We start from the raw sequence: 24,553 nt of genomic DNA, 5'->3' as shown, positions 1-24,553 counted from the left end.
TCAGAGACTGCAATCCATAAAAATTGATGTCTATGGGCGAGTGAGTTCCCCAGAGCTCCTATCAGATGAACTTCAGTTCTTCTGGGAAAATATATTCCTTGTGATTCCAAGAGCTTGGGCTGTCTCAGGTGTGATTTCTTTTTCCCTTGAGAACTGTAGGCTCAATTTAAATCCAACTGGGAGATGAATTTGGATTTTTGAAAGCTCACTTTTTCTTTTAAGTGAGATTTCACAAGCCCCTGAATTTAAATTTTGTTTGGTTTTATGAGTTTGGCTCAGGAAAATTTCAGTTGTCACAAGAGCATAGGAAGTTGCCTTATATTGAGTCAGGCCATTGCTTTGACTAGCTCTACATTAACTGGTAGCAGCTGTCTGGTTTCAGACAGGAGATACTGCTATGGCAGGTTCTGTACTACTGAGCTACAGACCTTCCTACAGGTGACCAGTTAACTAGAATTCCATGCTCACCACCATATACAGAAAGGTTTAATTTTGAACCTTTAGAATGGCATGATAAAGGACACGGTAAATCAGTGCCTCCAAAATAACACCTAAGCTTCTAATGCACACTGTGAATATATGATGTGCCTTGCAAGCTACTACATAAGGCTTTGGATCCATTATTGTTGTTGTTGTTGTTCTAATAAAAGCCTAGCCAGTGATAAAAGAAATCCAGCAAGGAAAATTCCTCGATAATACTGTAATTAGAAGCAACAGTATCCTGCAATGACAGCTTACTCTTTTGACTGCAACAACAATGTGTACTGGGAGTTGGTGGGGAGCGCATGGTAGGGTAGCCTCTTCCTATTGAGAAGGATGCAGAGTGCAGCATCACAGGCTCCCTAAATCTTCACCTGGAGGCATGATTGCCTCTTGACAATAGAGAATGCAGAAGACAGGGAATCTACTAGCGGTCTGTGGCAGCTGGCGGTTTGGGAGGGTTGTAAATAAATTATTTTGCTAAGCTGTGTGGAAATGAGAGCAAACTGGAAAAAAGATTCATGTAGAGTCTGCCAGATCTTCTGTAATGGCACTGTTGTGTAATACGCATTCTGGAGATAAAAGTGAATAAGGAGGTCAAGTGGTTTCAAGAAGTGGCTTCTACTTGGGTTTGTTTTGGGTTTTTTGCTGCAGATTAACAATGATAAAGTTTGTTCAATGCACTCAGAACCAGGGATAGAGGGGGAATAATTTTCAAATGGATTTACGCATAGAATTTGGCTGTTTCAACCTGATCAAGCTTTGCCCACTGCCTTTTGTTTTGATTATTTTAGGAAACCTGGGATTGTATCCAACTTAGTCATATTCAGAAAGGACCCACTAAAATTATTAGACTTAAGCTAGTCGTACCCATTAATTTCAGTGGGGGTACTCTAAGTAGGACTAGCATTGAATACAACCCCTGGAGTATTTTTGTGTACAATATGCAATAATTGCTCATATTCTTAGCAGAACCAGTAAAAACAATAACTTTCTTTTCTTTGAGGTCAAGGTATGGGGAAATAATCCTTTTGGATAAGCTCAACAGAGATTTTCAGATAATTCCATCTCTCTCTCTCTCTCTCTCTCTCTCTCTCTCTCTCTCTCTCTCTTTCTTTCTTAATTTGATCTGCCCATTCCTTCCTTCATGCTGTGTTTGATAATTGACTGCTTGATGATGCCCACTGTTAGTCAACTGGCAGGTTCTACAACTCAACTTGAGTTCTACTGGACTCCCCATAAATCAGCAACTCTGGAAATGTTAGTTCTACAGTGAACACACTTACACATCGTCACTTCTCAAGAAGGTTTTAAAATGGCTTAGTACAGAGTGAGTCTTTTAAAAGAGTCCCTGTGAAACATGTGTACTCTGTGTCCACGGGGCCTCTTTTAAAGGACTCAGCCTGTAATTCACGGGGCAGTTTTGCAGGGTAGCAGAAGGGAAACCCAGGAGGAAAAGAGACATACACCCTCTCCTCTGCTCCAGCACATAGCCTAAGCAACTTGTTTCACTGGAGAAACTATGTAAAGGGTTTGAATCCCACTGTGTATATAAGACCCTTCCTACAATCCTAGGAGTTTGGGACCTGAGTGGCCCTGTGGGTTAAACCACATAGCCTAGGACTTGCCGATCAGAAGGTTGGCAGTTTGAATCCCTGCGACGGGGTCTCCCATTGCTTGGTCCCAGCTCCTGCCCACCTAGCAGTTTGAAAGCACGTCAAAGTGCAAGGAGCTAAATAGATACCACTCCGCGGGAAGGTAAACGGCGTTTCCGTGTGCTGCTCTGGTTTTGCCAGAAGCAGCTTTGTCATGCTGGCCACATGACCCGTAAAAACTGCCTGTGGACAAATGCCGGCTCCCTCAGTCAGTAAAGCGAGATGAGCGCTGCAACCCCAGAGTCGTTCGTGACTGGACTTAACTGTCAGGGGTCCTTTACCTTTACCTTTACCTTACAATCCTAGGAGCTATAGACTCAAAAGTGCAAACCGCAAAATGAAGCCAGTGAAAATAGTGGAAGGGAAAGCCCCTGTATACTTAGAGACTCCTTTCTCACCTCATTTTTCAATGCTCAGCAGTTGCAAGGAAAGTGAGGCGCATTACTGTTGATATCTGATCATCCCATTTTTTTTCTGTCTGGTATCCATCAGCATCAAACCGGTAAAAATTATGACTCCAGCAATTAGATAGACTCAGTATACATGAACAAATTGGAGGCATGGTTGTTAATCCAGGAAAACAGCCTTGAATCTTACAGCGATAATCCTGAGAGCCCCCAAATGGTAAGTACTAGTCAAAGATAAACCTGCAACATACTGCTCAGGGGCTTAACATCTAATAGGAGGCATTAATATCATTATTGTCAGTCTTTCAGCTGCAGTAATGAAATGTGAGTTCACTACTCTTGAGAAAGTCTTATGCAGCTGTGGTTGTTGTTGTTGTTGTTGTTTTGTATATGCAACAAGTAGGCTGAGGCAGCAGGTGGAATCAAATTTGCACCTGCATTGCAAGGTAGATGGGAAATCCTTCCCCGTGTCAAGTTGCAATGCAGATAACAATTTCACTGGGTTGTAGCAACCAATGAAGCCATTGTCAAGTGGAACTTCCCTGCATTTGCTCCAAGAGAGTTAGATGCACCCCTAGAGCAGATTTGTAGGACAGCACCTGAGAGGAGAGGGAGAAGAAGTTCCATTGCATGAGCAGAAGTTATTCTGCCCATGCAATGACACACTTGGATACCGTCCATTGACTATTTTGCTTCTGGATGCAGAGCCACATCCATAATTCTATAGATAGACCTCCTGCTGGCCTCCATTTGTTTTTTACACTGCAACCCTATGCACCATTACTAAGGCACACTGGAATCAATTGGACTTACTTCTGAGTAAACATTTGCAGGTCTCTGCTGTCAATCGGGTTACTTAAGAAGCTCCACTGATATATACCAGAGTGGATGCTGTGCCATAGTGCAAAGGTTTATTCCCGAAGCATCCTCCTTCCCACCCTAGAAATCCTCTATATGCTGCGATTTTGGTTCACATTTTATGTGGGAGAAAATGAAAACCAAAGCTTAGTATGTGCCCTGTATGTTTGATGACATAGTATTATGTATTAGCGCAAAAGTAATATTGAATGACTGAACCCAGTTACATTCCCAGAAGTGTTAAGATTTCATCCACCACCAGGCTCTTTAGATTACAACAGAGAGACACAAGTATCAGCTATATTAGCACAGAAGTATGTATTTTTGAACAGAGAGCAGTCACTCTGTCTAGGTATTTATATCAAAGGAACTAAGCTAGAACAGTACTTGCCACTTCCTTGTTGCCATTTGCTTGGTTTTCACCCATTCTCCTCTGTTATGCTTGGGTGGTCATATTTTGAAATTTCCCTGGGACCAGTCACGTTTCTCATCACATCTGAGAGATGCTGTGCTTTGCATGGCAATTAGACCCTCTCTTTGTTTCATCTCCTCCTAAGCTGTTTGCCGTGGCTTCCTGCAGTATATTCGGTACCAGAGGCTATTGCTTGCAATGTGCTGGTTAAAATGGGTGCTTTCCTCCAGGATTAAACAATTCAGCTATTACTTAGGAAAACAGATAGGAAGAAAACTACTAGTTTGCATCAGCAGCATTATTCTGTTTACCCACACTCTTTTCCTGAGGAATGTCGTTTGCTGACATAATTTGTTGGCCACATTGAAGTGAGCATGGGAATCAATTCAGACATTGAAGGGTCAATTATTTATATTGGGAGTAACAGATTCCTCTTCATATATTCTACATTCTGGTGGGTTTCCTCCTGATTGGTATGTGTTAACCCAGGGGTGGACTTTGGTAAGACCAAAATTTGGTTCCCCCAAAGGGATCTTCTCAATTATGGATTTCAATTTTGTGCCCCCTTGGCTCAGCGCCCTTTGTGGGGGAACTGCCTGCACTGCCCTAAATCTGATGCTGATTTACCTGGTTAGGAAAAATGTGAAAGCATTATGTACATGGAAAATTAGGGTTTGGCTGTAACAGAGACACTGTAAAACAAAGAGTTTGCCCCATGCATATGCACTCCCCCTTGGAACATTTTCCCTCTTGTTACTTATTACTGAGGGGGGCACAAGGGGGTGAGAAAATTGATCCCCCCCCCCAGTCTGAAGGTAAGAAGCATTGGCTTCTCTTTGCTTTGTGGCATCATTACCTAATCAAATCAAACTGACAATGTGGCATTGTCAGAATGCCTATTTAGATTGATGGCATTGTTTCCTGTCCTCACTCTAGTGTGGCTTCATGATAGCCTCACATTGCCTAATCCAATTGGCTTTGTAATGAGATGGTACCTTCACGTTGTTGGCATCCTAAGACTGGGATTACATTAGGAAGCAACCCTAAAAAATAATAATAAAAAGGAATGTGTCAAACCATCAGATGCTGGTTGGCAAGCAGCTGAGAACAGGCTGGGAACAGATGAAGCTAAATGAGGGGGAATAAAAACCAATGACAAACCTAGACAGCATCTCAAAAAGCAGAGACATCACCTTGCCAACAAAGGTCCATATAGTTAAAGCTATGGTTTTCCCAGTAGTGATGTATGGAAGTGAGAGCTGGACCATAAAGAAGGCTGATCAAAGAATTGATGCTTTTGAATTATGGTGCTGGATGAGACTCTTGAGAGTCCCATGGACTGCAAGAAGATCAAATCTATCTATTCTTAAGGAAATCAGCCCTGAGTGCTCACTGGAAGGTCCATGGGGTCACAAAGAGTCGGACACAACTAAATGACTAAACAACAACAACACCCCCTTGTTTGCTTTGAACATTTTTGGTAGGTTAAACTTTGGTGTAAGCCCACTTTTTGATAGAAGTACTTTGACAAAGAAGTACTTTGACAATAGACTGATTTGGCAAGCATTAAGAGTGACTTATCAGACCACAAACTCATCTGCACTGGATTGGTTTTTCTGCCACGATGTCCAGGAAGGATGCAAATTTAACTAACCATTGACTGGCCCACTGTTTGATCATCTGATCGGAGCAAAGATAAATACCCTGATAGCTTTCCAGTGGCTTATCACATAGTAGTTGCCAAATAGGGCTTCTTCATGGTGTTGCTCCATGTCACTTTGATAAGGGATGGAAGGGTAGCCCATGTGAGGACTGACTCACAAATGCTGGTGTGGGTGCGGCTGTGAATAAAGTAATACTGTGTGATATGACCACCTGTCAGTCATCTGACATTCCTATGACATCAGGGTGATGCATTTGATGCTACCGCCAATCAGCTGATTGGGGCTGACCACAAGCTTCACATTCTCAACTTCATTGCTGAGTTCCCCATCTGCAGTTGGTGGCAATCAAAGTTTTGGATTACTCTTTTATGGAGATAGGTGAAAGGAGACCTGTTTTTTGGTGCTCATGCCTTGTTATTATGTTCATAAAATATTGGATTTAGCTTCTCCTTGTTACTATAATTATAGTTGTCGATACTATAATTATAGTTGTTGTTACCATCATTGTTACTACAACAGGTGTTACTAATAGGTGGAAACTTCAAGGAAGCAGATTTTGGCTAAACATTAAGGAGAAGAGTTCTAAAATTTAAAGGATTCTTACAGTGGAATGGTCTTCCTTCGATGGTGGTGAGCCAAGGTTGGACAGCCATCTGTAGTTGCAAGATTCCTAGATTGAGCAGGGGGTTAGACCACATGATTTCAAAGTTCCCTTCTAAATATTGCACCAGTTGCAATTAGTGGATGTGTTTTTAATTGTGTGTGTCTGTGTGGCCAAATCCACACCATACATTTAAAGCACTGTGATATTATTTTAAACAGTCATGACTTGTGCAAAGAAACTTGGCAACTGTAATTTGTTACAGGTGCAGAGAGTTGTTAGGAGACCCTTACTCCTCGCCACAGAGCAGCAGTTCCAAAGTTCATTGGGGAGGCGGATTGATTGCCGAACGACTCTGGTCCCCTCTCTCTCTCTCTCTCTCTCTCTCTGTGTGTGTGTGTGTGTGTGTGTGTTTGTGTGCGTGTGAGAGAGCCGAGAGAGCGCTTTGAATGATTTTGTGCAGAATGTTTGCAAACTTTTTTTTTAATTGCCAAATGAATGTTAGAAGATATCTTGTCTCCTCAAGCATTTATGGGAGTCAGCTGCACAAGACTGTGTGTTATCTTGCCATGATGCATGGAATTAAGTCTTGGAGCCCCATCAGTTGTGAAGGAATAATTTATGCCACCATTTCTCCTTGTCAGGTGTTCAGAACATGACAGATATTTTCCCGCTTTCGGCCTATTAAAGATTAGCTCATTCTCTTCTACCTTTTCATATTCTTTGTAATATAAGAAATATGTTTCATTCTTATCAGCCTTCTGTTGATTTCATTTTAAGAAGTTTACCAATAATACCCAAAGATTAATTTATTTACCCTGGAGACAAAGCATCCAAGCTGCACAGTTTAGACGTTCAAAGAAAGAGAAAAATCAAGCCTTACTGCCATAGAAAGGTAAGAGAGAGAGAGAGAGAGAGAGAGAGAGAGAGAGAGAGAGAGAGAGAGAGAGAGAGAGCTTCAAACACTCTATTCACTCTGTCCCCAACCTGGTGCCCTTTAGATGTTTTGGAAAACAAACTTCCATCTTCCCTAAATAAATGGCAATGCTGCTTAGTGCTGATGAAGAGAATTAGGTTGGAGACCCACAGAGTGTGGGTAGCTGCCCCTAATATCATCTTCCGGCTGGGGAGGGCGGGGTACAAATAAATTATTATTATTATTATTATTATTATTATTATTATTATTATTATTATAGGGATAGGGGAGAAAAATGCTCCATTTCTCATTTAAAGCCGAATCCAGATCACTCACACATTCTCAAACACTGAGCATACCAAACCACAGCCATCCTTTAAGTATTCACACTCCCCCACATTTTGACAACACATCTGCTAAGGTAAAGTGTCAGGAAACTGCATACATTTGTGAAAAGAGCATTAGTGAAAAGAACACACGCCCAGCCAAGCCTGTAGATTTTTCAACAACTTTTGATGGTGTAGCAGCATGTTGAAAACAGCAACTCAACTGGTTGGCTACCTGTTTACCTAGGCCATTTCCAACTCTTGAATGCTGCCCCATGTGGTGAGCCCGGGTATAACCTTCCAGGTCTAGTTTGGCTTCTCCAATCCAGGCTGGGCATTGGGTTTTTTTAATGGGCAGGGATGTGTATATAAGGACTTCCTTTTCCAGCTGATCCTTTCTTGAGCAGCAGGATCTTCATGAGCTATGGTGACTTCCTGTATCCTCACATGGTCATTGATGCTGCTTCCTGGTTTGCCATTGCTCTTACCTTACCCATCAGTTCTGACTATTGTCCTGTCTCATGGTTCCTGTCTCTTTTCCCACTTCATACATGGGAAGGTCTCAGTGGCTGACTGCCAGCTTTGCATGCAGAAGGTGCCGGGTTCAAATTCCAACATATCCACTGTGTGAAACCCAGCCAGTGTAGCCCATACCAAGCTAGGCAGTCGGAGTTGGCATAAGGCCAACTTCCTATGTTCCCTTTCCTGCAACCCAGCCTTGCCATGTACTTAGAGGCTCTACCCCCTCCCCCAAAAGGGCTAACTCATCTTTTTTAGCCTACAGTTGGGGATATCAGAGGTCTGATTAAAACAGAAAATTGGGGCAGAAATTGATGGTGTTTGCTTATTCGTCCCATGTTCATAACAGAAATCAACCCAGTGAATACAGTCAGTATTGAAATGAGTGGGGTACAATAAAACAATAGCAATGTAATGAATGCAATTTACATAATTAATTAGTCGCATAATTTTGTCTCAGTGGACAGAGAGACAAATGGTGCTATTTTGGGCAGAAGGTAAACTGCAGTGGAATGGAAACATTGCTGTATGTGGCAAACAAATGATGGGATGGAATACAAAGCTTTCTTACATCCGAACCTACAGTAAACAAGCACTGTTCTGCATAAGCACACAGACTGGCATCTTAAAATGTTTTGTGAGGCTCTTTGCAAGTTTAGCAAAGAATGCATTGGCCCATTTACATCTGGAGCTCAAACAGCTTCCAGTTCTGTGGTTTCCCTACAATTTTGTTTACAGTATCAGTCAAAAAGAATGGAAATAGGAAAGTCTGCCAAGGTTGCTATTGGGAATTCCCAGCTGCCTAATATATCAGTGTCTTCTTCTTGTCTGTTCTTGATGGGGTCCAGGAGCAGGTCAGCATCCTAAGGTATAAGAAAGGCTTTTCAAAGTGAGCAGCAGTTGGGGAAAGAAAATTAATAGGAGCCAGCATCTGCTGATCTCTCCAACAATAAGGAATTTTCACGGCCAACATTTATAGAGAGGCATGAGATGCAGTCTCTGCAAGGAACCAGATTTCAACTTTCTGCCCTGAGATGCCAAAAATATTTCAACAGGAAATGCTAAAGGAAGTTGAACTTTGAATTATAATTTCAATGACTGTCTAGCAGAATGGATTAACGTTTTGGCACGGCACCTTTTGAGGCTATGGGTTGACTCCAGCAGGATAAAAACCTGTCTGTTTTGACAGATGAAAAAGGTCACAAGTGAAGCAATGTCAGGTGTTAGCCCAATCTTTAAAAAGGGGAGGGGGATCTGGATTAGGTGATAGATGTAAAAAAGAAGAGTGAAAGGAAAACCTCTCCCCCCCCCCCCCGGATATATAAGTTGAGACATCAACTGGAATCTCTTCTAAGAACATTGAGATGCTTATTTTTTGTTTTTAAAGAGATGGTAGGGATCAAATGAAACCCATATTCCCCCCTCCCCTGGCTTATTTACATTTGTGCATTGATTAAAGAGAGTTTAAGGGGGATGAGCAACATATAAGATGAGCTTTCAGATATGCCTGGTTGCATCCCCTCTTGAAGATTGCATCTTCAATATAACGGTTGTGATCCTGGCAGTGATGTAGATCTAAATGTTTGGAATGTCTACAACTGAAATGACATTATGATTTCATATGCAGTCTCCTTGGTTCTTGCCTCCAAGAGAGCTGTTTCTAGCAAACAAGAGCCCTGATTCTAAGGGTATTTGAAGGACCAGTTTACACAGCTGAGAGGCAGTTTTCTTCACCTGCAGTGAAGCAGGGGTGGGGGGCATTTCTTCCAATTTTTAAATTTCCCATGGAATATTTTCCATTTCATAAGTTCATTAGTAACAAAGAATGGATGCCAAATACAATATAATGGATGCCAAATACAATATAAGGCAAGCTTGGTAGTTTCAAAGTGTTTAGTTTTGTTTACTAAAATAGAAGTAAAATAAACATTCTAAAATTAGGCCACTCCCTAGGGCATCTGAAAATTTTCAGTGCAAACTGAAAGTTTTTCTGTGCAACTGAGTCTCATTTGCAAATTACCACTTCTTGAGGAAACAACTATCTCAATACAAATGTTTCTGAAGAACCCACATTACTGGCAGTGAGGGTAGCATGTTTGCAACCCCATGCCAGGAGGTAAACTGGGCAATTGCCCAGGGTCCCATACCTTTGCATTTTTCTGTCAGATTGGTTATCTAATTTAATCCCCTTTAACACAGATTTAAAGCAGCCTTCAACTGCTCAGAGACATCTGCATAGGAATTGGTTTGCATTTTGCAGTCTATTTTTCAAAGTTTTCCAGCAAAAAAGAGAGGGGGAGGGATATTGCCAGCTGAAACCTCTTTTGATATAAATGGGGATTTCCACTTAAAAACCAATCTGTCTCTGGGCAGCCCAATAGCTGGAAGGCTTTCCAATAGAGTTGCAAAGAGCTTTTTTACAATCTTAGATTTGTCACAGTCGTGTGTCTGGTGAACTCACCTCATCTGTGCCAAAAAAGAACTACTTGGCACTCTGTCCTCAGTGGATTTTGGAAGGGACCGCTGATCTTCTTTGACTGGCCCAGCAGCAATTAGGCACACAGGCAAAGAGATTCAGTCAATTCCTTAGTTTCCTTTTTTTGAAATATTTGCATTGGCAAACATTGACATTCCACAAGTAAAACAAATATGATTCATCCCTACCCTAATGCAAATTGATGCTTGCTTCCAAATGTCACACAGATTTAGAAAAGGAAAAATGAGCCCACCCCCAATAATATAAGAAAGCAAGAAGATGCTTTCTTCTGGAAATGCTTTGCTGGAGCAAAGCAAAAGTCGGGCTAGTTCAGCATTATTTTCCCACAAAAGCAACCAGTTGCCTATGGGAAGCTCACAAGCAGGCCCTGAATGCAATCAGACTCTCTTGCTCATAATCTCCTACATACTGCCTCTGCTGCAGGAGGAAATATATAGACACCTTGACTAGTAGCCATCGATAGCCTTCTCCTATATTCACACAGCATTGTTTCTGTTCCACTGCAGTTCATCTTCTACCAAAAAGTACATTATTCAACCCACTGGCAAAATTGCATAACTTATGTAATTTATGTAGTTAGTTATGTTCCACGTCCATTGCCATCATTCCACCTATTCATTCCAATGCAAAGGAAACACAATGCATATAGGAGAGGAGCGTAATCTAATTACTTATCGTTTGTGGACTGAAAGCAACAACAGCAGCAGTGAGTACCAATCATAAATGCTGGATTGATTTCCATTCAGGACATTTCCATTCAGGACTCAGTAGAAATTTGCAATTTCTGCTCGTTTATGTTTTTCATGCAGTTCTCCAACATCCCTATCTGTGTCACAAAGTGGCTGCTTCAGATTACTTGATGTAATGGATGGGTGGTATCATTTAATTCAGGGTGGTGAATATTTGTTTGGTTTTTTGACCAGAGGTTCTCATTTCCCCTTGGCTGTGATCCTTCAGCAGCCACACCTTCAACAGCAGTCTTGTGGTGGGTGTGACCACACCATGGTACAAACACACTCTTAGATGCCTACACCACAGGGCACACATCTACAAGACAAGAAGAGAAAGAGAGAGAATAACCCCCATGCAGATCAACTGAGGAGGCTACCCACTTCCTGCTCATCAGTGTGAGGTACTAGTCTGCAGTACTAGGCTAGGCAAAGAGGTTCAAGCCTCTCTTCTCACTCCAGCAGTCTGATGGAGATTCAAATTGCCCACTCCATGGTCATGAGATAGATCATCTGATGAGTGAAGAGGGGGTTATTTCATTATTCAAATTTCCATTGCAGCAGTGGACTGAGCAGAGAGTTTTAAACCTTTCTGCCAAGCCCAGCACTGTGTCTAGTTTAAAGGCAATTATGCTCAGCACTGGCAAAATAAGTGGTCAAAGGGAACCACTAGGGGTTCACCACTCCTGATTTAATTGATTACCTTAGTGAGATTAATTAAAAACTCATTTGATTGACTAGAAAGGTGCCTAGATTAAGTGGGCACCAGATTTTAAAATACAAAGACACAAAATCATTGTGTCTAATCAATATAAACAATAAACTGCAGGTGGCAAGCACCATCTTAAAAGAGGTGTTCCTCTTTAGATCCCCAGCAGGATGGAATTGTTCTTTTCAAAAGCATGAAAGAATGCTTTTTGTTTCACAGCCATTATTTTCACTCTTACCCAAATTGCTGCAAATTTAATTGATTAGCCAACTAAAACTCAAATCAACATTTCTATAATCAGGTGAAAGCCCACTTATTTCATTCACAGAGAGCATTGCCACTATAAAATCACCCAAAGCAATGTAAGAAGACATGTAGCAATAATCTGCCACAAAGTGCTCAGTGCTGATTTTATTTTCCATATGTAAAATCCTCACTAAAATAAAGAATAAATAGCACTGCTATTACAGTGAGGCGACTGTCTTTACATAGCAAGTGGAAACCATAGCTCTGTTTCTTCTTCCAGATTTTGCCTTGCAACCACAAAAGGGAAAAAGGAGATCTGACACAGAGTGTGTTGGACGGATCTCATTTGTAGAATATTTACCTTTGCATGCAGAAGGTCCCAGTCTCAAACCCTGGTTTCTCAAGACAGGATTAGTATAGACTATTTCCTGAAACCCTGGAAAGCCACTCCAAGTCAGTTCACAAAATGAGGTCCTCCAGGGCTCTCTATATCTGACCCTCAAGACTCTCCAAATCCATACTTCCCACCATCCCTACTCTGTTCCCTTCCAGAGTGCTTTGCCCAGAATATATCCTTGAACCTTGATATGTCCAATACTTGATTGGATGGAAGATGGAGAAAGTTGTGAGTGCCCTCCATAGCTGCAAGCTGCTTCCCAGCCTAGCTGCTTTGGGGTGACATCAGCTCGTGGCTGGGGCGTGGATTTCAGCCCTGCTGGGTGCTGCTTTGCCAGTCCAATTTTACAGGTGGGGGAGACCAACCACCTACCAGTTGCCTAACATCACCATAACACCAGATGATTAGCAGGTGGGTGGCCCCACCCAGCTGTCAAAAGCTAGCCCATAGTGTGGGGGTGAGAGATAAAAATCTGGCCTGCCAGACCAAAAAGGTTGACCACCTTTGTCATACACTAATATTGCAATGACAGATTTTATGCTTCTGCATTTTCAGAGCGTGGGAAGTGGTAGGAAACGAATAGAGGCTAAGCACTCAATTGCTGGCTGTTGTTTAAAGAGAGAGCCAAGTGGTAATTTTGCAACGATCACATCTCAAATATTTGGCTATTTCACAGGTCGTAAAATGATTACTCTGAAACTCTTTGCTTATCAGGGTGACATTGTATGTTGCGTGACCCTCCAAAAATTGGAGGTTATCTTACCATTCATTTGAAATGCAAACTGAATAGAAAATCTATAGCTTATTGCCCTGTGTTTTAAAGTGAAACCAGGCACTCTACTGACCTCCTATTTACATTTCCTTGAGAACAGGGCAGGGGGAACAGCAACCATAAAAACTATCAAGAAGCATTTCACAGCAAGCAAATTAATTGGTTTTTACTGTATTTGAATAGAGCTATTGTCAAATAAAACATGCCATGACAGTTAATAGTGTCATTTAGAGGCATAAAATTATTGGCTTATTTGTTATTGGATAAAAACAAAGGCAAACACTTTGTATTAGGAAGTTTTAATGTGTTTAAAATCCTCATTAGGGATTTATGGACATTCTTGCTTAGCAGAGTGCCTCATTAATTTGAGGCTAAACAGTTACAATTCTGTGTTACAATTCCAGTATTTCGGTATGTGGGGGTGGCAGTGGGGTTTGTATGCGTGTTTTTTGTGTTTCCAACTTTCCTGTTTTCTTTAATTAGATCTTGCATTAGAACCTGGGCTGCACACTGCTGGAAATGTAGAATTTAATTAATGCAATTTATAAATTGAATGGAAGTGAGTTATTTTAGGATCTCCTTCTCCCTTTACATTTTAGGGAGCAGTTAAGAAGTGTGATGTGTGAGCACATACAGATCTAAGAGTTTTTCGAATCTCAGGGAAGGCTAGAGACCTCAATAGTGAATACATTTAGCAGTGTCTCTTTGCATCAATAGATCAAAGTGGTTTAATTAGAAATGTAACTAAAGAGGAGGTAGTAAAAATCCTGTTGAAATCCAGACTTCTTTAGCTTTTTAAGTTATGCATTGTAGCAAAGAAGGACTTCTTCAGCTATTTTACAGCCTCAACCAGGGACAATTAATATAATCTCACCACCCTTGCCATCCAAAAGCAATTATAATAATGCAACACTTCTCTTGCACTGCTTCAATTTACAAAGTTGACTTGGAAGTAGAAAATTAAGTTTGTTACATTACTAAAGTCTATTCTTCTTTTATCCATTTTTGTGGATATTTTTTACTTCAAATATTTCAACCAGATTGTTGACCAGAGCTGGTTATAGGGAGTATACAACTCCCTTGTTGCAACAGCTCCATTGGCACAATTCAAAGTTTGTTTGCTTTCACATTGACTGCCTGCTGAATTTTAAATGGTTGTAACCTGTCCAGGAACCTATGGGTGAGTGGAGGGTAATACATTTAATAATAGTAATAACAAGAATAATTCATTTCTCCCCTTCTAGGTCAACCTTCTCAGTGAGTCCAATTGTGTGGATGACATATTGCGGGTAAGTTGAAATGTTTCCATCTGTTATCACTTGAAAACCTGTGGAGCGGGGGCAGCTGATACTGTTGCAAACTTAGATCTGGTGCAAATCTATGTTCATGCATGAAGGTTACTGAGTGATTTTGAGCCCAATCCATCTCCCTCAGACTAATCTAATGGGTTGGAAGGGAAGTAAAAATAAACAATACATCAAATTGAAGTCACTGCTAGTCCTACTCAGGGTAGACCAATTCAAATTATTTTGCATGACTAACTTAGGTCCATTAATTTCAATGGGTTTACTCTTAGGCTGACTAGCATTGGATGCAACCATTGAGCTCTATGGAAGAAAGATGGCGTTCACATATAATAAATCCTACATACTAAAAGCAAACGCATTCTCCTCTGTATCCTCATGTAGCTAAAACACAGTTGGGAGGAGGAGGGGGGCGAGCAGGTAGAATTTCCCCCTTGTGTCCCCAGCCACCGTTTTGTGTAATATCTTGCCTAATAAATGGTTATTGAGTTGTTGAAACTTGCTCACTATTTTGTGACATTTTGCATGGTCCTAGGAATGGTATTGCCCAACTGTGCATTTTGGAAAATCAGCATGGACAAAAAGTGTCTTTGGATAATAACGACATATATACCATGGTCATGTCCTAGAGGAAAGTCCATCTTCTCCATCATAAGAGACTGCAAGGGAAGATGTCCATACATTCTCCATTCCATTCCACTAATTCTCCTACTTGGAAAGTCTCAGTTTGGGGCTTTGAAATCTAGTGCAGGAACATTCATGGCAGTGATGGCTTTAGAACCTTTAGACCTCCAGTTGTTGCTGAACCTTTCAGCCCCCAAATATTGATGGTATATTATCCTTTGCCATTGGCTATGGTTGCTGGGGCTGATGGGAGTTGTAGTTTGGCAACCTCCAGAGACCCAAAGGTTCCCCCACACCTGTTCTACTGTTCACAGCAATCTGTCCAGCCCAACACCAGACACACATTTTGACAAATTTAAGCCAGCCCAAAGAACCATTTACTACCCCCAAATAGAGGCCTCTGGGGAAATGGCTCCACCAGGTGGAGGCTACAACACGTAGAGACACCACATGTATACTGTTCATCGTCAAAAAAAGTATTTATGTCACTTCAGAAAACTCTAAACAACATAAGACAAGCCTGCCCCATCTTGTCAAGCATCCTGTTCCCACAGTGACCACCCAAGAACGTTGGGGAGCCAGCAAGCTAAGCATGAGCGCAAAGGCATTCTTCCCCACTTGTGATTCCTAGCAACTGATAGTCAGAGGCATGCTGCTTGTGACAGGGGAAATAGAACATAGCCATCATGCTTGGTAGCCATCAATAGACTTATCCTCCTGCCTCCTGTGGGAGCAAGTTCTATAGTTTGACTATGCGGAGTGTGAATGAATACTTTCTTCTATCTATCCTTGATCTTCCAGCGTTTAACTTCATAGGATGCCTGTAAGTTCTAGGGTTATAACAAAGGGAGAAGACATTTTTTCTCTATCTACTTTCTCCACACCATGCATAGTTTCACAAATGACCTTTCCATCCAGTGCAAGAGATCCACATGTTAAATATTATGCTCACCCCTTTGCCATCCAGTACTGAGAAACAGTTCCAATGAGAGTGGAGGAGGCTGTGAAGTGAAAGGCAATTATGAGTGTGGACTTCCTCTTGGTTTGTTCTGATTGGTTTGTTGGTGAGGTTAGAGGATGTTGCACCAGAGCAAGTTTTCTCTCACACTTTCCATGGCATTTCCCTGCCACTTTCCTTATTACAAAAAGTCCAATCTGGATTTACCAAACCGCTACAATTGCACAGCCTGAATTTGTTGGTGTGTGATTGGACCCCATGTCAAAACAGCTGGAGTTGGGAACTCCCCTAGTGTCTCAACAGATACCCACTCCAAGAACAGCACTACTCTAAGTTAGGAACACACATTCAGCTTTTGAACATTTGAACAAATAGCTGGACAGGTGTGATATTAATTAAAAGCTCTGTAGTCTTGAGCAAAAACAAAACCTGCCGATAATTAGAGTAAAATGACTTGAGTTAAATGAACAAAAGGCTGTAATTTATTCTCTCCTCTCTCCTTCTGATGACTGGATTCAATCTAATGACATTGGAGAATATGTAAATTGATCAGCAGGTGAAAATGCCCTTGACTGAGTAAATTATATGCGGTATTACCTTTCTCGTAGCATTTGAAAAAGCGCTAATCGACTTAATATGTACCAGCCATAGCTGAGGTGACTTGTTCACAAAGCAAAATTAGCCCACTAATAGGTTTATCCCAACATCCCCACCTTCCTTGTCACCCTATTCATTGTTTCCTCTTCTGACTTATATTAAAAAAAGAGATGCTGGAAAACTGCATAAGATGAGGGTGCTGATTGCATTTTGAAACACACTGGCACAGTGTCTAGCAGGGCTGCTCACAAGCCATTTCAATAGTTTCTCGTAGAATCCAGAGGTTTTGCTGGGAAGAGGTCGGGTAGGGGGGCAGGAGAGGAGATGATCTGAATTTCAAGTGACTTTACGGACGTCATTGGGCCTGGGAACAGCAAGCCACCCAGCATAGTAAATCATGCAAGCCTGTCAAATGTAGGAACACCTTGGGAAGGATGTGATGTCAAATATCAGTAACTTAGCAACCTAGCCCTTTTGCTGTCTGAAGAATGAGTAAGAATGGGCACTTTCCAACAGAAGAGTAGATAAATCAACCCATATGCCAGGAGCAGCCAGGGCTACAGACGGGAGACTTCAGGTCTTTGCACTACTGCCTTGCATGGTGCAAATCGGAGAGAATGAGAGCCTTGTATTGTGATGTCCAATTGGCCCATGGCATTTGGAAGGACTATATGGGCATCATGGTCAGGGCAGCAGGAGGTGGTTTCCTGGATCTTCAATGCCCCAGGCTCCTCACCTTGTCTCTACCTAAGGCTTAGCACCAGTGCTGGAGAGAACTCTTCGGCAAATATTTTTAGAGCTAGAATAGAAATGGTGTCAGTTCCTGGCACTCTAGGGCAGCTGCCAAGGACTCAGGGCCCTGAAAGGGTCAACTGACAATGCCTGTCTTGGGCTGTCATTACACAGTGATTTGATAAGCACCATAACAGCAAGGCCTGGCAATTAAATCCCCATCACAACCAAGCCCCAGAGCAAGATGGACACTCTGGGCAGGTTGATACATTTAAATGGCAGCAGCAAGTCTTAGGTGCTCTTGGGAGGGTTGCTGCTGCTGCCACTGTCATATGCCATCAGGGAAGCCCACAAAAGGGCACCTCAAGAGTTGAAGGAGCCCCTAAGGAAGCTCCTGCCATGTTGGGAGGCAAAGGGAAGCAAAGGAAAGTGAGGCAGCATAGCGACACTGTGACTCTGCATGCATAATCTGTACTTATGTAGAGCCTTTTCTTACTCCAGGTAAACATGCAGACAGCAGAGGATGCGGCCGCAGCATGTGGCATTGTTAGCCTGTCCATGCTGCAGCCCCCTCACATGTTCTTTCAACACATGGGTGGGTCATTAGCAGGGCGGGGGGACCACAGTTATGAAAAACTTTTATCCAAACATATTCATAAGCTGCCTTGGAAACCTCAGTGACAGAAAGGCAAGTTACAAATAGGATGGATGGATGGATGGATGGATGGATGGATGGGAGACCATTTCATTGTTCTGACCTATCCCCCTGGAGTTCCCTGTTTTGGCATAGGTTTAGTGAATTTCTGCTGCTGGCTTTGTGTTGTTCTGAAATTAATATGTGTTTGTTAGGACCTCTAACCTTTCGTAGTGGGCAGCATTGTGGCCGGGCATCTGGGCCACTGTAGTGACCCAGCTCAAGGGTGGGGATCGATGTCCCCTCCACGTCTGCCCCGGCCGTGTGACCCCTGCCCAGCCAACCTTTGCCAGCAGGAGGAGGGGCTGTGGGTAATTTAAACAGTGGTGCGGCTGGGGGCTTCCCTCTCTTGCCTCCTTGCCAGATCTCCCTACCCACATGCCCTCTTTTTAAAGCTTTGTTATGGCATAACCTTGCTATGGACAAATGTCAGCCACCTTGTTGTTGGGGCTGGGTAGGAATTTTTCCACTTGGCGAATTGGCACCGGCCATTTGGTTTTCGCCTACCTAGTAGCAATTGCCACAACTTTGTAAGGTTAGGCATTGGGTAAGCCTTTTTTAAATGGAGGGGGGTTGTAGCCTCTGCCTGCCCCTCCTCATTAAGGGTAGCCTGTTAAAGGGATCCGGGAGTGTGGATCCTGGCCAAAACCTGGACGTGGGCTAGGGCCATGCCATGACCCCAACGGGGACCCTCCAGGGTGCTCTTATTTGATGTAAGTCATAGGGCTCCCTCTGTCGGTGGTTTACCCTTAGTGTGACTCCCTGCAGAGAGGCAGAAGTCAAGATATAGCCTGGCTTCACCCAATGCCTAAACCAAACTGCTCACATCTGCAGCCAATAAAGTTATGGCCTGTTATAGCCCATAATCCTAAACACTCGTGTCAGTGTGTTTATTATTCAGCAGGGTACTGCGGGGCACTGGGCCTTGGCACGCAATTAGATTTCTTGCCCCAAATTTCAGGGATGATGGGAGATGTAGTCCAGCAACATGTGGAAGGTCACATAGTCTCCTTCCCTGTGCTGTTGGCTTGAGACTTCTGCCTGGCTGGCTGGCTGTCTTGGAAAATATGTTTTATTGTTTGTGCAGAAAGGAGACAGAATTAATGGAAAGCATGACCCGTCAATGACATATGTAGGGCAGGCATGGAGAGTCTGTGGCCCTCTGGATTTTGTTGGACTCCAACTCCTATCAGCTTCATTGAGCATGGCCAGTAGTTATCAGGTATGGTGAAAATTGTAGTCCAACAATGTGTGGGCACCAGGTCCACCAATTCCCCATCCAAGATGTAGGTGTTCTTGGAGGAGAAACTAGGGTTATATCCATCACTAGTCCTACTCAGAACAAACCCACTGAATTTAATAAACATGACTAACATAGACCCATTAATTTCAGTGGGTTTACTCTGAGTAGGACTCGGCTGAGTACAACCCCTTGTCTTAAGAGGCAATTTTTCCTAACATCTCAGTCTCTATGGATTTATTTGAGTAATCTTCTCTTGTGGGCTGGGTGAGGCAAGGACTGGAGTAGAAACTGATCTGTCTAGCTTGGCAATTTTTGTGCTGCCAGAGGATTCCCTGACACAGGAAAATTGCCCTTTGGCCGCATCTCCCTTGTTTTACATATGCTGCGTGTTCCCAGCTGTGCAATAATTAGACATTGAGAGGGATGGAATCTGTCCCAGAAAATTTATATTCTGTGTCAAACACTAATCATTTGTACAGGTGTGGAGATGATGATGATGCAGAGCTTAAGACAATGCAGCATCAGGGTCACATAAGTAGATCTCAGCGAGGCATCATAAATCTGGCCCAGTTTCATTTGCTCGGCAATATTTTCGATATCCCCAATATGTTAGAGAAATCAGCAGTGGAAATTGAGATGTAAAGGCTAGTAAAAGTCCACATCAAGACTGGCTCAGCTTCTTTGCATGAGGGAGGGAGGGAGGGAGGGAGGGAGAGAGAGAGAGAGAGAGAGAGAGAGAGAGAGAGAGAGAGAGAGAGAGAGAGAGAGAATTTGGAATGCAATCCTGTGGCTCCTAAAAAATGTATCTTAGAGGCACCTCACTTGCTTTTTGAGCCTTTGAACTGGAGATGCTGGGGACTGAACCTGTGACATTTCTAGCAACACCTCTACATATTCTACAGCATGTACCTCCAGACTGAAGTTGCTAGAGAGGGGTTTGTTTCCCCCCATTTTAAGCATTTGATTTTTGGTCAACAGTCCCTCAGTCAAAAGAAATATAAATTAACTAGAGACCTCTGTTTTCTGTTCCTTATCAGCTTTGGGCCAAGACTTCCTATATATAAAGTCTAAGTCCAGAAGCAAAGATATTTTACAAGGAGCAATACATTTAAAGATAGATGTTAGCTGGCAAACCATGTGTGGTCTGCACATCATACAGAGCAGATGTTTTTAAAAACTAACTGAAACTGTGTGATGGTGCCTATCAGCAATGGGGAATGCTCTTATCCCCAACAAAAATTAGGAATTGGTCAGGAAAGTATTGTTTTCTATAACTGAGTTTTTGGGGAGCACATTTGTCTTGACTCTCTGATTCAAGATTCCTTGCCAGTTTTTCTTTTAATAGGAACACTTCTTCATCACTGTAGATAGCATTACATCCTTGCATTGCTTATTGACAGAACATACTCTGCAGGCTGGTTGGCAAAACTCAAAGGCCCACTAGCCATTAGTTTAAAATAGTGTGAGACCAGACCTAGAGTCAATAACACCTTTGATGTTATGTTTCCCCTGAAGGCATGTGGGGAATTGACTGGAGAGGAGAGAATATGCCCAGCCGTTTTGCTGTTGTTGTCAGAAAGGGCCAGCATGAACCTAAGAAACACATTTACTTTGTTTTGTTTTTAAATGTATATATCACTTTTCCCTTTTCGAGTTGCTCAAAGTGATTTGCAGCAATAACTTGAGAACAAATACAGATCAAGTAGCCTAAAGAAATGCTATCTCAACACAAGAGAATCTTGGTTATAAGAATATCTGATAAACTGTTGTAGGTTTCACCATGTCTCTGAGCAGCCACACTGAGATCCCTACACCAAGCGTTTACTGTTCTTCTTGTTCCAAAGACAACAAACTCTGTTGACTAGAACTCAGTCAGCAAGTATGCTCAGCTGGAAAATGGTAACCCTTGAGGTATTGGGAACCAGACTGGCCCAGAATGAACATGTGGCAAACATGGGGCAGTTTTCAATATGGCAGCTAGAATTTTCAACCAATGAACAGTGACTGGAACCACATTCCTGGCATGAATTCTGCTGTTTGTGAAGTTTGGCAGGAGAGCTACAGGGACTTAGGAATTTTTTCCCCAGCCCAAGGGCCATATTCCCTTCCAAACAATATCCTAAGGGCCACATACCAGTAGTAGGTGGTGCCAGAGGCAAAAGTAGGTAGAGCATTTGTACAATAGACTAGGTACTACACAAATTACTAGATCCTGCTGTCTTCTAACCTGTGTTGACCACACTGACAGATGAGTGCGGCTTAAAAACTGCTAGTCATCTGATGTCACCATGATGTCAGCTGAAGCATTTTCCTTTGCCTGTATGCTTTGAAATCAAACCATATGGGCAAAGGCATCATTTCCTGTGGGTTTTGCTGTAAGCACTGGTCAGCTGATTGATGCTTACCTCACTTCTTTATCTGTCCCATAGAATGTCAGGGTAGGGCAGGAAGGTGGGACTTGGAAAAAACAGCCTCATAGGCAAAATTAGGAGGCCCTTCTAGGCATGATCTAGGTGTGCACTTGAAACATCTTTGAAGGCAGTGTGCCCTAAGAAACAGGAAATGTGATGCTGTGGGAAGCCCTGAGGGGAGAATGGTGTTAAGATCCCTTGAAGCGCAGGTGCTCTGCTCAGATGTAAACCTGGAGCTGCCTGCCACTTTTTCTCTTTCCCCGGCTTTCAAGTAACGACAGAAAGTGAGCAGTACTCTTGAGTTGCTCACTGGAGGCCTCTCTCCAAGAAAGTAGTGATCATTCTTCCTTATTTCTTCTCCTGAGCAATTCTGCCTTTGTCACTTTCAAAAAGAAGTTGTCATGATCCCTTCATTACCATTTTTCTTAATGTGATAAGTGAACACTACAAGGAAGCGATTGCGTCTGAAAAGGGAGAATAGTCCTCAGAAGCAGTTCTACTGACTGTTGCTCTTTGAAAAGACGGACTGGGGGATTTTGCTAAATGCGTTGTTCTGTCTCCTTTTGCCAGTGTGGAGTTGTCATTTTAGGGCATCTCTCTCTCTCTCTCTTTCTCTCTCTCTCTCTCTCTCTCTCTTCTGAACATGAACATGAGTTATCCTTGTAAGAAAGAGAAAGAGATTGCTACATTACCAAGTCTAGCCTTTGTATCTCTCCAGCAAAGTGAGATCAACAACTTCATTTTGTAATTGCTGGAACTTGATAATAAATTGCATGTTGCACTGTGGGTAGGAGGGGGAAAAACAGTGTTCTTTGGCAGGTTTACTCCAGTTCCGCTTTGTATGATAACTGGTAATTGTCACTGCTTGACACTTGCAGGAGTTATGAATAACATTCACTGCTTAGGGCTAACTAGTGTAGTAATCACGGTTCTTCTGGGTGGTCTTTACATGGGCGTCTATCCAGCTTTTTCTGTGTGACCCCCTGATAAACTGTTGCTAATGAACAGCCTGCTAGTGTTTGATGACCAGCTGGAGGCAACAAAGGCAATGCATGCTGTAGTAATAATTAAGATCTGTTCTTTAAAAGAAAGGAAGGAAGAAAAAAAAGTCAGGGTTCTCAAAGCTTTCCTGAATTTCTCTGCAACAGTATTTTGTGGCCTCTTGGCTTGCCCTGGCTGAAAAAAGTGATACTTAAGAGAAGACGGTGAAGGGTTTTTACCTGTGTGACTTCAGTTTAGAACATAGGACAAGTCCCACTTGATCAGGGCAATGGCCCATGTAGTCCTGCATCTTGTTTTCACAGATGTCTAAGGGAAGCACACAAGCAGGACCTAAACACAACAACATTCTCCTGACTTTTGATTCCCAACAACTGGTATTCAGAGGAATGATGCATCTGACTGTGGAGGCATAGAATAGCCACCATGACTAGTAGCCACTGATAGCCTTAACCTCCATGAATCTGGGGAAGCCTCTTTTAAAGCCATCCAAGTTGGTGGCCATCACACTCTCCTGTGGGAGGAATGAGATCCATAGCTTAACTATGAAGTAGTGCTTTATTTTGTCTGTCCTGTTCCAACATTTCATTTAACTTCCATGAGTTCTAGTGTTATGAGAGAGGGAGCAAACTTTTCTCTATCTGTTTCCTCCACTCTTTGCATACTTTAAAACACATTTATCACGTCTCTTATTGCTTGTCTTTTCTCTAAATTAAGAACCCCCTAAATGCTGTGACCTTTTCTCTTAGGTGAGTTTCTCCATCCCCTAGATATTTCTGAAGGTTGCAGCTTTTAGGGAGTAAGGACAAGGAGAACCTTGAGGATTCCCGCATCATTTGTATTTCATAACACCATTGGGAAATTGTGAGCTTGCTCTTGAACGCCCTGAACCGTCTTCTTTTGCCTGAGTATTCCTAGGCTAGAATCCCATAATCATTATCACCCACAGTGCAGTGTGTGTTGCCATTGCCGGGAGGTAATATTAATGTGGGATGCAATCAGACCATTTTCACCATCATTATTATCATTTCAGTTTATTAACCACCTTTCACCTTAAGGTCCCAAGGTGGGTTGCAACAATTAAAGCACAATATTTTTAAAAAAATATTTAAAACTTGTTTTTAGATAGGTCCTGAAGCATACATCTCAGGTGTTAAGAGCTAGGGTAAAGAAGTGCCTCTTCAGCAATTGCCAAAAGCTGTATAAATAATGGTGCCAGATATACCTCTGTGTGAAGGGAGTTCCACAACTTAGGGGCTGCCCTTCCTTGTCCTTTCCTTGTCCACCACACCCTGAGCTTCAGAGGTTGGTGGATCAACCAATGGAGCACTCTCTGCTAATCTTAGCCCCCAGTTCGGTCTTGTGGGGAAGGAGGCACTCTTTCAGATATTTGGGGCCTGAGTCATTTAGGGCTTTAAAAATAACATGAGCACATTGAACTGGGCCTAGAAATGAACTGGCAACCTGTGCAGCTGTTTTAAAACAGGGGTTATATGAGATCTGGAGGGAGCCTCAGCCAGTAATCTAACTACTTCATTTTGAACCACCTGAAGTTTCTGAGTCATCTTCTGGGGTACAGTTGCTCCAGACATTCAACCTTCAGGGAGGAAAAGCCAATAAAGAAGGAATGACTTGAACTGATGCTCACAAAATTAGATTTATTTGCAAATATTTATTTGTTACATTTATATTCCTCCTTTCTTAGGAACATAAGGAACATGGGGAAGGGCCATGGCACAGTGGTACAGCATCTGATATGCATACAGAATGTCCCAGGTTCAGTCCTCAGCATCTTCAGGTAGGG

The 24,553-nt window shown here is 42.5% G+C and overlaps 1 protein-coding gene across 7 annotated transcripts in view; it reads left to right on the top strand.

The window, feature by feature from the left end:
- Positions 1 to 24,553, top strand: part of AFF2 (ALF transcription elongation factor 2) — a 408,154-nt gene that overhangs the window by 211,746 nt on the left and 171,855 nt on the right. For 5 of the 7 annotated variants that reach the window (XM_081897541.1, XM_081897540.1, XM_081897543.1 and 2 more), the window contains exons 4-5: positions 14,432 to 14,476; positions 24,455 to 24,547. In XM_081897541.1, the coding sequence (XP_081753667.1) occupies positions 14,432 to 14,476; positions 24,455 to 24,547 (138 nt within the window). The remainder of the gene's footprint in view (positions 1 to 14,431; positions 14,477 to 24,454; positions 24,548 to 24,553) is intronic. The other 2 variants (XM_081897542.1, XM_081897546.1) reach the window with 1 other exon arrangement.

The sequence above is a fragment of the Podarcis melisellensis genome (genome assembly GCF_964234715.1).
Source record: "Podarcis melisellensis genome assembly, chromosome: Z".
Classification (NCBI taxonomy): domain Eukaryota; kingdom Metazoa; phylum Chordata; class Lepidosauria; order Squamata; family Lacertidae; genus Podarcis; species Podarcis melisellensis.
Note: the sequence above shows the minus strand (reverse complement) of the source record. Positions and strands in the feature narration are given on the sequence as shown.